Consider the following 15,554-nt stretch of genomic DNA (forward strand, 5'->3'; position numbering starts at 1 on the left):
GGAGAAAGAGGAAGAGCAGTCTATTTCATTACATAGGGAAAGAGCACTTTACAAGAGTCAGAACACCACAATGGACTTGTTTTCTTTGATCTGGAAAAAAGTAACTTGGTTCTACTTTTCCTCAATCTAAAACGAGGGGTGATTAATACCTCCCTAGTCTATATCATGATATCCCGAAAATTTGAGTTATTATATTTATGGAATATTGAGGATATGACTGATGATTTAGAAAATTTCTAGAATTTAGTGAATGTCTGTGAAAAAAATCAAAACAATATAACATACCACCATCCTATAGTAATTTAAAATACCCATCAATTTCAAATGAGATGTTTATGAGGTGCTTCCCAAACAGAAAAGCTGTATTCTTATAAATAATATAAATATTTTTATTAATATTTCTATCTCTTTGATCTCATCTTCTTAACCAGTTACCTTAAATAAATCAAGGTATGTTTATCACTGGGGCTAGAATTGTGCATTAGAGCAATCCTAACTAAGGTTGATGCTAAGAATATGGATAAGACGTCATTCGTGAGTTTTAAATTTACAGTCAGCTTGAAGAAGTCATGTCCGGCACTAAGCAGGTGCTCAATTTGTGTTAGTTTGAATGATATAATAGTAGTGCATACCTAAAGATCAGAATCACCTGACTGCCTGAAAACAATGAAGAGGAATAATGAATTTTGAGCAGGTCTGGCGAGAAGGTATATTGAGTGGAGATTGGGAATAACCACAACTAGTTTGGCTGGATTCCTTTTTTCTCCATTTACCTTCAAAAATATTTAGAGTTTAAAGGCCATGTATAAAGATATTTTGAGCCCAAAAGCTTTGCACCTGTGACACACTGTCATTGACACCAAAGACACAAAGATGTTTTCTGTTATATCTTCAAACTACTGTTGATTTCCAAATATAGAACCTTTATTCTCACATTATTTATTAATCAGATTGATATTAGTTAAAATGGAAATTAAAAATATTTTAAACTCAAAGTAGTCCACATGTTCATTTATCCTTCTTGTATTGATAAAGAAGTATATTCTAAAAATTCTTTGGATCTTTGTTACAGAACTCTCTTCACCCTACTGCCTTCTTTTTTTATTTAATTTGCCAATTTAATTTGAATATAACTTGCCAATCATATGAGAAAAACGCATGCAACCTGTGCAGTAATACCTATTTGTAAATTCAGTGTGACATCTACCTATAAACTCGATGCTTCCTCAAAAACGACTAGTAGGTTTATACTCTATCCCCAAATACTATATAGCCCTTAAAGATATGTGCATATGTATGAAAACTGTTTTTTTCTTAGAATATAAACATTAGCCTGAATAAAACTTTAAAAATATACAAACCAAGATATTCTAGCTCCATACCTGTCAGGAATAGCAGAGAAATGTATCAATCTGTAGACTGCTGGGGCAGGAAGGGAGGGATTAAAACAGATACATTTTAAATCAGTTCCTTCATAAAAGAACTTTCTAGAAAGAGCCTGTGGCACATAGCTCATCACTCCGTATGCAATCAGACCCTCCATTGTCTTCTGAGAGAGCTGCCGCTTCACAGGCCTGGCCCCTTTAATGGATGAGTAGCCTCTGAAGAAGAATTGTGACACCCAGATGTGGAGTTCTTTGAAGCTACACTTTCTGGTGAGCCATCATTTTGGTTACAAGCAAGAGTAATAATAACAGAATTTCCTGGGAATCAGTCATCACAGGAAATTATCAGCAATTCATAGACTCCTTTTTGCATTTGCTTCAGCCTCGAGGGTAATCACAAAAGATTATAGTCTCCATTTCGGCTTCCATATCACTGAAATATTCTTCTCTGCTGAGAACGATTAATTTCCAGAGGCCAGCTTTTAACCCCAGCTTCAGGAGGCCACTTGGACTGCAGAGGTTTGATAACCACCAACAGTTGTTACTGTGATATGGTTCTGATGTGAAGCAGAGTTTCAGTGATTCCTGACTAATTATAAGAATTTTTTTAAATAAAATGACATATCAACTTCTCATGCTATTGGATATCGTTATTTTTTTTCCATTTTAGTAAGTGTTAGAAGTTGAGGGAGATAGAAGGGTAAATAAAAATTTTCAAATGAGTGTTCTGAAGATTTTGAAGCCAGCATCCTGAGAGACTGAATTTCAGAATGGAAAACAGAATAATTCAGAAATGTTCCTGAAAGTCTTCAGAGATAGATTAAAAATGCCAGTGATTTTTGCTTCATGAACATTACTAAGGGATTTTATGATTCATGACAACTTGCTATGTAATTCATATAGGTCTTTCTCCTTTGCTTGAGTAGGAAATCTTGATGCCATGTCCATGGTCAAAATGTAAGGAAATTGACACATTTTTAACTGATGATTTTATTTTATTTGCCATATTCATTTTTATCTTATATACAATGCTCTTACTCTGAATACACAGGGACAGAAAGGACTTTGTTTATATTTGAAATAAATTTGGTGGATAAAATAGTTTTACCTAGAAGTAAATGTTCCTTCCTTACAAATTAAAAACACTATTTCCTTACAAATTCAAAAGAAAGGAAGGCAGTTCAGTTTAAACTACTTTTGGTGTGAAATGTAGCCTCCTTGCATCTCATAAAAATAATTATAAATTGAATAAATATTAATATCAAGCTGTACTTATTTAATAAAGCCTTATTTAATGAAGCAATTATCACCCCAGAGAGCAGAGGAAGGCACTTTATTAAAATTCTTCATTTTACTTTGGTATATTTTATATTATATAAATGCAAAGTTGAATCAAAAATGTTTTTTGCTGAGAAGAGTAAATATATATATATACATATACACCCATACAAAAAGGTAATAGCAAGATGACTATATAATATATAATAGTTTTTATGTCACCCATCCACAAAACCACCCAGAGACCACTTTCCTAACTAAAGTCCTAAAATGTTAAGTGTGGCAGGTAAGCCTGCATGAAGAAGAAGAATCAAGAGGTAGAATCAACATTGGTATAGCCATGACATCCCTGGAAGGGAATGGGAGAAGGGAACAGATAAAATGCAAGATGCCCAGTTAAGTTGATTTCCAGGTAAGCAACAAAACATTTTTGATATAAGAATATCCTATGTAATATTTGGCACATCATTTATATTTTTAAAAAAGGATTTTTATTTCAAACTTGGTAACCAGAGCAGGAGATCTGGGTTCTGATCTTAGCTGTAGAGGTTCAAGCAAGTTACTAAAATTCTCCAAATCTTTTCTCATTTTCAAGTAATAAAGTTGGACTAAAATAATACTGGTGAGACTGGGACCTGACCTACATGCTATAACCAGACCTGTTTTCAATGTTTTATTATACTGAGTTTCCAGCTAGGATTCTGTTTAGGGGTCGAGTGGGGCGGGGGGAAGGTTCTGAAACTCAAAGCAAATTAAAAGTTTGAAAGTATAGATGCTCCCTGACATATTACTGCTATACTGTGAGAGTGTGACATGGGACAGCCCACAATGATGCTTAGGATTGGAATGTTCCAGATACGCTGCCTTGCATTGAGCCTTGCGGTCCTCACCTGTCAGGTTCCTTCTGAGTGCAAGAGTGAGGAATGTGTTGTTCTCTATTTGGGGGGAAAAGCACTTCATTTCCACTTTGCTTTACAGAATGAAGAATACATTCAAACAGGTCCAGATTTCCGATTTTACAATTCTTCCAGCCTGGTGGGGTTTTCTTTTCATCTTAAGCCTTTATACTTTGTGTCACAGACCTGTTTTGCCTCAGTGTCAGGATGTATCTGATTAGTTACTGAACATCCTTTCAAGCTTACCTTTGACAGAAGGGTTTTGAAAGGATGTCAGTCAGTGCATTTGGCTGTTGAGGAGGGATATTGGTTTTTAAATCAAGAAAGCTCATTACCTCACTAGTCACTGAGAAAGGCCCTGTGACTTTTTTAGCCCATTTACGAGAAAAATAGGCAAATATATCACTATTACTTAGATTCAGACACTTGAAGTGAAGTGAAGTTGCTCAGTCGTGTCTGACTTTGTGATTCCATGGACTGTAGCCTACCAGGTTCCTCCATCCGTGGGATTTTCCAGGCAATGGTACTGGAGTGGGTTGCCATTTCCTTCTTCAGGGGATCTTCCCGACCCAGGGATCGAACTCGGGTCTCCCGCATTGTAGACAGATGCTTTACCGTCTGAGCCACCACGGAAGTTACCAATAATTTTTAAAAATTGCATTTATAATCATCAGCAAGTACCGTTTGGTTATTTGTGTGCCTTTTTTCTAAGAATAAAAAGTTCTGTTTTTTTTTTAAGTTCTACTTTTTTTTAAAAAAAAAAGATATTTCTCAGACTTATTTTTGGCTCTGAATTTTATGTTATAGAAGCTTAATCCTAGAGCCAAGTTTGGAGTGTTCTCAAGCCACTATTTTAAAAAGAAAAACAGGAAAGGCCAGAAAGCAGGTGACCGTCTTCTATCTCAGATACTAACCTGTTCTTCCAAACCTCAGGATGGGTATCTTCTTTCAATGTCCTGTAGAATAATTACTTCTCATAAGCTATCCTCAAGTGAATCCCTATCTTGTTTTGTACTTTAACATCTATTGCAATCCTATTCTTCAGTCCATATTCCTGAAATGGTTTACTTCTTGTTTTATTTCACGCTGAGGAGACAAAATACTAAATAAAACATAGGTAACAGGTGACTCATTTATTTTAGTTTCTCTTGGTGAATCCAGTTGCTGTTCCCATCACTCTGAATAGTGTTTTTCTTTGGATAAGATAGTTCATTGTCAACTATGTACACCTTGGGCTCTTTGTTGTTGTTTTTTATGAAATATGAATATACCTTATTGAGAAATGTAAAGTATAATACTTTGAAGGTAGTAACTTTTCCACAGAAAATATTAATAGCATTTGTCATCATTTTATTTCTTCTTCTGTGCTATTATAAAATTCAGAATACAGCTAAATTCTTATTCATACTCTACAAGGTAGTTTTTCATTTTTCTTAAATATTTTATAACTTTTCTCATAAATTCTCTCAACAGTGCATCTAACAATTTCATGGAAACTTTTTGTTACCTTGTCTTTGACAGCTATTACTGAACTTTCAAATCTGTATGCATGCATTGGCCAAAAATTATTTTAGTTATAGGAACATCAGATAATAAGGATAAAATGAAAGCCTTTCAAGAACTTTTTGTGTCTTGATGGAAAAACACCTATCTCTTCTCATGGTTTTCAGTCATATCTAAGCATTCACTTGTTCAAGAATGAAAACAAACAAAGAAAAGCACTAGATTTCCTTAAGAGACATAATTTAGATCATTACCTAAATGCCTTTTCTCTACATTGAAAGGAGCAGCTGAATTGGAATTGACCATGGTTTGGGCTTCCTTAATACATCATATTAGCCAGTTAGACTTTCCAAAATGCATTTTTAATCTGAATATGAGTACATACGCCATTGAATTTCAGTTCTTAAGTTTATTCATCTAATGTTTGAATAGAAACATCAGCACCTGAAGCATTGCTGGGCATGTATGTGTCCATGCAATGAGATATGAGTAAACCTTCAATTAAATCTCATACCCATTGCAGATGTAAATTGAAAGTCTTATTTGTTAAACTGAACTTTTTGAAATGCTCTTTAAAGCGGCTTCTTAAATTACCCAGCAGCATAACTACAGCTTTGCTGCAACTCTCTTGATCCCTGGCAATGTGGAAAATCACCAGGCATGTGGAGCCAGCCAGGAAAATGGAACATTTTACATTTGCACTGACTGTATGATTACATACAAGGATCTACTGTCAGAGTTAGACATTCAGCTTCAGTAAGGTGCACAGGTCTAATCTCAGGGCATCTCCCATTAACAAAATAACTACTGTCTGAAAAAGAACTTAAAATTTATTTCTTCAAACTAGAACCATTTAAAAATTATCCATCAGAGTGTTAAGCTAGTTTACCAGTAAAGAGAGGGAGATGGTGAAACCACCCATTCCTTTCCTTTTAGCTTTTTCGCTTGTACCATTTGGAAACTCCAAAGTTCTAAAAGTGTTAACAATGTAAAACATTATTTTCTTGTAATACCTTCACAAAAAAACTGTTAGAGTTTAGGCAAAATATGTGTTGTTGTTCAGTCACTCAGTTGTGTCCGACTCTGAGACCCCATGAGCTGCAGCACATCAGGCTTCTCTGCCCTTCACCATCTCCCAGAGCTTGCACAAAGTCATGTCCATTGACTCAGTGATGCCATCCAACCATCTCATCATTTGCCGTCCCCTTCTCCTCCTGCTTTCAATCTTTCCCAGCATCAGGGTCTTTTCCAAGGAGTCAGTTCTTCCCATCAGGTGGCCAAAGTATTGAAGCTTCCACTTCAGCATCAGTCCTTCCAATGAATATTCAGGACTGATTTCCTTTAGGATTGACTGGTTTGATCTCCTTGCTGTAAGGGACTCTCAAGAGTCTTCTCCAACACTACAATTCAAAAGCTTCAATTCTTTGGCATTCAACTTTCTTTATGGTCCATCTCTCACATCTGTATATGACTACTGGAAAAACCATAGCTTTGACTCGATGGACCTTTGATGGCAAAGTAATGTCTCTGCTTTTGAATACGTTGTCTAGGTTTGACATAGCTTTTCTTTCAAGGAGCAAGCATCTTTTAATTTCATGGCTGCAGTTACCATCTGCAGCGATTAGGAGTAACTCATGATGATTTCGTTATTCACTAGAAAGTACCAGGCCAACCACACTGTACCAGAAACCCACTAGGATGGTCTCCAGGTGAGATGCATCTATCACTTAGCTGTCATCCTTAGAGAACTTCTGAAAGCAGATCACAGTAGTTTCCCTTTCTCTTTGAGGATATGATGTCAGTGGTGGATCTGAGATCCAACTGTTGTCTTGGGACTTGGGAGCTGAAGAAAATTCTTTGTGGAGATCACACAGATGGCTGTGAAAGCCAAAGAGCATGCGCTTTGTGGTTTTCACCAGTTGTATGATTCTGAATTCTGTATGAACTTCCCTAAATCGTGGGATAATGTCCTTATCCTTATGTATTTAGTATGATTTTACATGTGAAATTATCAGAATCACAGTTGTGTCAAGGTAGTGAAAATGTATTTAGGAATTATCCATGGTAAAATTGTGTTTCTTTCCCATTCTCCTGTTTTATTTTTTTCATAGTAAAACACTCTGAAAGTACCTTATTTATAACTTTAGAAATACTTGTTCCCCTCACTATCTGAAAGTAGAGAATTACTATAAAATCTTCCCTAAGTTGAAATGTTGTAAAGTGAAGAAGCAGTTTCCTTAGAACACGTCTTGTTAATGGATGCACAAAATAAATCCAGATAAAGTACAGATGCCCAGACCCAAGTCAGAGCTATGGCAGCTGGACGCTGAGATGCTGAGTGTAGTTCCTGGGGAAGGAGCTTAGTGGTGCTACTGTCGCTGCTTGAGAGTCCCACTGCCTCTACAAAGGTACTGCTTTATACAAGCATTTCAAAAGAAATGCTAAACACTATTTTCAAATTTTAGCTTTTATCATAAAAGCAAAATTCCTGTTGGGATTTCTTTCAGTTAGTGAAAACAGGTACTAACACAGGTCTTTCATAAAACCAAGTGGTGCGAAGCAAACTTTCAAAAGCAGGGAGTACCTGTATAGGCCTACCCGGCTAGAATGTTGTGTTTTTGAAGGCTTGTTCTCTACTGTATGTCCAACTCCCAAAACAATGCATGATGGTCATTTAATAAAATATTGTTAAATGAATCCATTTTCAAGAAAATACAGTGTGTGTGCAAACTGAAAATTATACATTTATAAAAGTGTGATGTGTTGGAAAGGAGCAAAAATTCCCAAAGACAGAACCGTCTAGGTTGATATGAAACACTTAATCTCTGCAAAGCTTGCATTTTTTTTATCAGAGTGCTCTAGAAAGAGGACATTATTTTATGGCAGAAATATACTTCTCTAACATTCTATATATATTTCTTTGTTTATTCTTCTAGAAATGAAACCAAGGTGGAATTTCTCAAAAAAAAAAAAAAAAAACTACTATAAAATGCAGTTTAGTTTCCTTTCAGAATAGATTCCCAGGGTGTTTTTTCCTTACCCTAGCCATCCTTTTTGTCATGGAATGTTGTTGTTCAGTCACTCAGTCGTGTCCGACTCTTTGCGACCCCATGAACTACAGCATGTCGGGCTTCTCCATCCTTCACTATCTCCCAGAGCTTGCTCAAATTCATGTCCATTGAGGCAGTGATGACATCCAACCATCTCATCTTCTGCACCTCCTTCTCCTCTTGCCCTCAATCTTTCCCAGCATCAGGGTCTTTTCTAATGAGTCAACTCTTCTCATCAGGTAGCCAAAGTATTGGAGCTTCAGCTTCAGCATTGCTCCTTCTAATGAATATTCAGGACTGATTTCCTTTAGGATTGACTGGTTTGATCTCCTTGTGGTCCAAGGCACTCTGAAGAGTCTTCTCCAGCACCACAGCTCAAAAACAAACTGTGTTATGGAATAGATAATTCTTATTTGATGAATTCCAGAGCTTTTCAAAGAGGGCCTAACAATATGGAATTTAAGTGAAAGATGTCAGACTTTCTAAATTCATTTTAAGGGAAATAAGAAAGGAAAGAAAAGAAAAAACATGTATTCTGATCTATATACTCTGGTTGCTTCCAATCGCTGGACTGGCTCCACTTATGTTTTCTACAAGGAATGTTGACCACCACTAGGGAGGCTCTGGAAAGGGCCTGAGTTCCCACCTAATTTCTGCAGCCATCAAAACACTGCTAATTGTCAACCAGTCTCAAAATATGCAAAGGTCTACAACATTTTGATAAAATAGTAGTAGTAGTACTAGTAGTTGTAGTAATAACTTTAGTGGGTCTGAGACTTAGATCAGTGTGACCTATTATTTTCTTAAGTGTGTTATTTTAGCCTTTATACCAATTCTGGTTGACTTTCTGGTGGAGTAAAGGTATCCCTGTGGTACAAGAGCACAGCTGATTTTGTTTGCCAGTCACAGTGTGTGGTTTTAGCAAAGAGCTAAATATGGCACTTGGTTGAATCAACAGTCTGGGGAGAGTGTGGTGTGTCATTTGTCTTCCTTGCAGTGACACTGATGGCATTCAGGTGGACCCCTGTCAGGATGCTCTGGGTAGGAGAAACAGTGTCAGGATGGCAGGTCTCAACTTTTACATATTCCAGATGCAAAAAACGCAGGTCTCACAACATGCTGTTCCAGGGTAACATTCCATGTGGCATATTTTTATTGAGACTTCTGATTTGAAATCCAAAGCACTACTGAGTTGTGTAGTTGAAATAAGGTTGCCAATGATATGTGTTTGTGCTTCCTGATCTTTGAGAAAAGGAATTTGCCTTGCAATAGTTGTGTCTGCTTTGTTTCTATTTAAGTTTTTAAGGATTTGAAACAAGTAAAACAGCAATAATAAAGGCATATGGTCAGAGTATTTAAATATAAAAGGCAAAACCTTTTTTGTAGTAACATCATAGAAATAAATTGCTCTTTGGTGACATCAGCTATCACTTTTAAAAGTGTCAGTTTCTGAATATTTGAAGTTCTAATGAGACCCTATTGTCTCATTCTTTTCCATAAATCCAATAATGGAAAAGGAAAGGATGAAAAATAGTCATTCTTTTTGTACTCCTGTAATTTGACAATACTGCGATTAAAAAACTGATCCTTTGACAAACTTCTGGAAAGCCGTAAGTCACAAGGATTTAGTAGCTGAGGTCTGCTTTGCAGTAAATCAAGGACAGGTGCAAATGATGACCATCACCTGCTATGTGTAATCTCTAAGTATTTATGGAACTTTATTATTTTTTTTCTGTATGCAACCTCAACAGTTACAGTGGGGAAAGAAAACAGGGCAGCCCCAATTTTTATTTATGGATTCAGGAAAGTAGCCCAAGAAGAAATGGGCTTATCCTTAGAAGGGCATGTATTGGTCAGAAAGAAAAAAGCTGAGATTCACTTCTCCAGGAAACTTACTTAAACACCAAGCAGGCCTTCTGTGTAGCTTGACAGGGCAGCTGCCCTTCAGGCTGCAGGAAATTCTAGAAACACTCCTCCTTTCTTCCCAAATCTTACCTCCTACAGCAGTGCTACACACAATACCCATAACCCTGCTTGGTGGTCCGTTAGTGGGGAAGAGTCGGGGGAGAGACTTCTGCCTGAGTTTGAATCCTGATTTCAAACCTACAAACTCAAGGGTGGCCAGTTATTAAGCTTCTCAAAGCCTCAGATTCCTCATTTGTAAAAGGAGGGTAACAGTGGTATCTGTCTCATATGATGGTGGTGACTGCATGAGATAATCCCTTAGTAGAGTTCCTGGCACATGCTAAGAGTTCTGTAAATCTAAGCTGCTCTTATTAAGATGTTTATTATTATTATTACAGCTTAAAGTATTAGTCATGCAGTCGTGTCTGACTCTTTGTGACCTCATGGACTGAAGCCCTCCAGGCTCCTCTATCCATGGGATTCTCCGGGCAAGAATATTGAAGTGGGCTGCCATTCTCTTCTCCAGGATTACAGTTTAGAGCAAGAAGTTAAAAGGCAAATACCCCAGGAGTATAAACACATTGATGTCACTGTTAAAGGGAGGATCCTGGATGCTTAAAGTGTGAGAAAATCAGAAAAGGGGGGAAAAAGTTCAAAGTAAGGGTGGGACAAGAGGGGACAAACCTTCATGGGCCTTCTCTTGCCTCACCAATTTGCTTAATAATCACCCTTTTTCAATTTTACAATGTTCTTTCTTGTGTTTGACTCATCCTACCCCATCTAATTTGGGACATCTGAAACATATTAGACCTCCAGAAATGTTTGTTGAATGACTGATCTTTAACTTTTTAAAGTCAAAAACCTGATTTCTGCTCCTGTTTAGTAGAAAAGCTAGTACTGCCTGCTAGACTGCATAATAAGTGGTTGCCAAATGCTTCATAGGACGTCGGTTAAAGCAGATAGCTACATTTAAGATGAAATGTCCTCATCTTCCAGAATAGTATGGATACCCAGCCACATATGAGAAACCCTGGTATAATTCTTGAGCAGTCTTTTTTGCTATTTAATTAAGTAGTGCTTGCTTTACTCCCATACCCAGCCCCACGTGATGGCTGGTGAAGTCATTGTAAGTTCGTGCAGCTTGAACTTCATCCCCTTGAAAATTATTGAGATGGGTGAAAGGTTTGTAATTTTATTTTATTTGCCTAAAATTCCACCCAGGAAAATTATCTCAAATGTAAATGTCATCTAGTACTAAGTTATCTGATCATGTTTTCCCTACCCTGGATTCTCTGCCCTCCCCTAGACTTCATCCTGCCTTTAGTGAAGTGCTGTGGTATGTTTTTTTCCCCTTGGCTAGGTTTTATTTGCAACTGCATGTGTTTTTATATGATTGCTTACACTGTGTAGATATAAATTACTTTTTGGAATAATCAGTGAAAGTAATGATCTTTTAAAAAAGAACTCATACAAATACAGATTTGTAGTTCCATAAACTTTGTGAGTACCTCCATAGATACCTGTTTACTCTTATTTTGATATTGAAAATATAATAGATGGTGTGATAAGACTAGCTTCATGAATTCCTTTTATAAGTACTCTAATAAAATAGTTAATTTGTCCATACATACCCTCCAATTATTGCCTCAATTCCTGGCAACAGCCACAACCCCATCTTTCATTTTTATTGCCTACCAGTTAATTGCACTAATAGGTTTTGCTTTTCATTTCTGCATGACTTTCATTAGAAAAAGTGGCAAGTGCTTGCTGCTTTTTAGTTAGTACATATTTCAGACTTTTTAATCAGAGATGAGCAAAGCAAATGGATTTTTTAAAATTTCATGTGAATATGCTTGCTAGCCTCAAAATTCTAGATGACTACTTCTGACTTTTACTCTTTTAGAAAAGAAGAGGCTTATTTGGGACCAATAAATTCTGCCAGGTAAGGAATATTGGTAGCTAGAGCTATATGGTAGTTTTTTGGGGTTTTTTTCTCTAAAAAAGCTCTTTGTAGTACTGTTTACCAGTGAATCAATCTTCTCAATTCACAGACAGGTTTCTTGTGCAATGTGAACTAACATGAGCTAATTTAATGAGTATTTAACAGGGCATTTGTTCATTTAAAAGTGATGTAAACATTTTAATAAAGATGTTTGAAAACATTTGTGCATTTTCAACAATCAAATGTGTATGAAATCCAATTGAATCTTTAAAAATAAGAGTTTGTTGTATAGTTGCAATACCTTAAATAATTTTCCTGAGTACTCTACATATGAAATGATTATGATATAGATATATAGTATTGACTATACTAAATTGAATCATTTTCATTTATCACATTTTAGGATTTATGAGAACGTTTTTATTCAGCCTGATTATTTTATTCATCTTGAAAATTGGTGATTGAATAAAAGACTTGCCATTGATTTAGTTATACATATCTCTTTATGAATATGAAATATCTCTGGTGGCTAAGACAGTTAAGAATCCACCTGTAATGTGGGAAATCTGGGTTCAATCCCTGGGTTGGGAAGATCCCCTGGAGGAGGGCATGGCAACCCACTCCAGTATTCTTGCCTGGAGAATCCCCATGGACAGAGGAGCCTGGTGGGCTACAGTCCATGGATTCATGGATTCACAACGAGTCGGACATGACTGGGACTAAGGACAAATCATTATGATTAGAGAGAAATGAATTTGCATTAGGGGAGGAAAACATTTAAGTTGATATAAATTAACATTATAGTTACTATTTTTATCTAAATTTTAAAGTATTTTAGGAATACTACAAGAAAAAATTCAGGATTTTACTACTCTATACTTTTAAAAAAGAGAAAGATGTAAAAGCCTTTTCTATGTTGTTCCTAAGTCTGGATCCTGCTGGAATGACCCAGATATTTGTAGTTACTGCATCCTAAGTCACTTCTGTCATGTCTGACTCTTTGCAATCCCATGGGCTGTAGCCCGCCATGCTCCTCTCTCTGTGGGATTTTCCAGGCAAGAATGCTGGAGTGGGTTGCCATTTCCTTCTCCAGGGGATCTTCTCAACTCAGGGATCAAACCTACATCTCTTATATCTCCTGCATTGGCAGATGGATTCTTTACTACTAGCACAACCTGGGTAGCCCTTCAGATGACAATACTGAAGATATCAGATAGGCAGTGTCTGTTTCAAAACATTGGATGAATTGGCAGATTTCTTATACCATTTGAAGTCTTCTTTAAACTAAATTATGTCTTCCCAAGTGACATATGAATAAGAAATATAATTATAGAATTCTGTGATAAACAGGCAAAAAGAAACAAGATTGAGAAAGAAAAAAAAAGTGGATCTTTTCTTGAAATACCTATAACAAAATAGAGAATGAAGTGGAAAATAGAGAAAATTTGTTCCAAGTAAGAAATATGAAAGATAAAATTTTCATGTGGTTAGCGGTTAAGCCATTCAAAGGATGAAAAGAAAGCCAGAGTTAATGACAGATGCAAAGGAATAGAGTAAAAGGACTGTTTTATGAGGAAAAGTAAGATTATGTATAAAGTAGAGAAGTCGATTCTAGCTAAGAATTTCTTGAAGGAACCTCTTTAGTTTGCTTCTCATGAAGCAGATGAGTGGGAACTCGCCTGCCTTTTTATGGGGGTGCTTAGCCACAACTCACTTTTCAGGAAGAGAGCACTCAGCCTTGGGAACATAAACAGTATTTTCAGGTTAACAGGGTATAAATATGAGATTTGAGTAGAATGCATTTGTATTAGGAGTTACTTGAAAAATTATGTAGGCAGCTAACTGTTTCAAAAATTGAAAGGGAATGTTTATATCCAAGGTTGTATTGGAACTCTCAACAGATATCTTGGTTTACTAAAAATTTGGAACTAGGTTTTTGTAGATGTATCTTTTATCTATGTTTCTATATTGAAGTATGGGAACCACTAGGATGTGCACATTTATTTTAGATGATGGAAGTTTTAATTTTTAACTTTCAATATATTTTTTGAAGTGAAACTATGATTTCATAAGTATCATTGCTGCATTCTTAAAAAGTCTATTTTAATATGATTTAAAGAAAAGTGTTAGAATAATAATAATATATACAATAGTATAGGCATATTAAAAAAGTGATGAAAGTACAGAAAATGTGTTTAGGAAATATTCATATTGTTTTATTCTAGATAGTTCACGTGTCATTAGATGTATTTTTTAGAACCTGAGAACAGAAAATATCTCAATAAAATGCTCTTATTTTTTTAGCTTTGCAAAATAGTGCAAAGTTCTCCATCCTGCCAATATAGTTTGGCTGTTCTATTTTTAAGCCTGTCTAAACTGTTTTGCAGAGAAGGCAATGGCAACCCACTCCAGTACTGTTGCCTGGAAAATCCCATGGACGGAGGAGCCTAGTAGGCTGCAGTCCATGGGGTCGCTGAGAGTCAGACACGACTGAGCGACTTCACTTTCACTTTTCACTTTCATGCATTGGAGAAGGAAATGACAACCCACTCCAGTGTTCTTGCCTGGAGAATCCCAGGGACGGGGAAGCCTGGTGGGCTGCCGTCTATGGGATCGCACAGAGTCGGACACGACTGAAGCAACTTAGCAGCAGCAGCAGCAGCAAACTGTTTTGCCATCTCTAGTAACAATCAGAAAGTTACAGGTTCATGTTTTGCTTTGAGACTTAAGTATTTACACTGTGAGTATACTAAGGAAGCGAACTAGGGTTTAATTTTCTGGTATTTTGAGATTTTTGCCCATAGAGGTTTTTTTTTTTTTTAATTCTTGTTAAATGAATTTTAATACAATCAGCTACAACCTTGAACAAAACAAATCCCCAGATTTTCCAGTAATGATATTTTATATTAAATAGTTAAACCTAACACTCTTAACAGTTTTTTTTCCTCTTTCACTTTTTAAGTTATCATAAATAAAATTAACTTTTGGAGAATGCCCACAGTCCTATAAATTTCCATACATGGATAAGTTTGTGTAACCATCACTTCAGTCAAGATATAAAATAATTCTATTACTCCAGAAAACTCTCTTCTTTGAATTTCTAAGTGTTCCAAACCATATAACTTGTCTTTATAGTAGGAATACGTTGTCCTAAACTTATAGCAAAAAAAAACACTACTTTGCTGTTCAGTTCAGTTCAGTCACTCAGTCGTGTCCGACTCTTTGCAACCCCATGAACCGCAGCACGCCAGGCCTCCCTGACCATCACCAACTCCCGGAGTCCACCCAAACCCATGTCCATTGAGTCGGTCATGCCATCCAACCATCTCATCCTCTGTCGTCCCCTTCTCCTCCTGCCCTCAATCTTTCCCAGCATCAGGGTCTTTTCCAATGAGTCAGCTCTTCGCTTTGCTGTACTGTTCAATAAATCTGTGCTCCACTCTCCTTTCTAATGAATTTAAGTTCTTCTAATTGCACACTTGGTTGATTTATGCTCCTCATCAGGGATACCATTCATTTTTCCTTTCTACCAAATATCATCAACTAATCCAGTCCTAAGCTCTAACCTCTGGAGATTTCCTAGATGAGAGTATCA

The 15,554-nt window shown here is 36.4% G+C and overlaps 1 protein-coding gene across 19 annotated transcripts in view; it reads left to right on the plus strand.

Annotated features, from left to right (window-relative positions):
- The window catches only part of ZNF385B (zinc finger protein 385B), a 455,851-nt gene that overhangs the window by 368,259 nt on the left and 72,038 nt on the right, over nucleotides 1–15,554 (plus strand). For 9 of the 19 annotated variants that reach the window (XR_014079374.1, XR_014079372.1, XR_014079376.1 and 6 more), the window contains one exon: nucleotides 11,921–11,959. The exons of the other annotated variants lie outside the window; for them this stretch is intronic. Coding sequence is in view for 5 of the 9 variants with exons in the window: in XM_081579474.1 (XP_081435600.1) it covers nucleotides 11,921–11,959 (39 nt within the window). In the remaining 4 variants the exon portion in view is untranslated. The remainder of the gene's footprint in view (nucleotides 1–11,920; nucleotides 11,960–15,554) is intronic. 19 annotated transcript variants of the gene reach the window in all.

The sequence above is a fragment of the Giraffa tippelskirchi genome, chromosome 3 (assembly GCF_054371585.1).
Source record: "Giraffa tippelskirchi isolate mGirTip1 chromosome 3, T2T-mGirTip1v1.2.pri, whole genome shotgun sequence".
Lineage (NCBI taxonomy): Eukaryota > Metazoa > Chordata > Mammalia > Artiodactyla > Giraffidae > Giraffa > Giraffa tippelskirchi.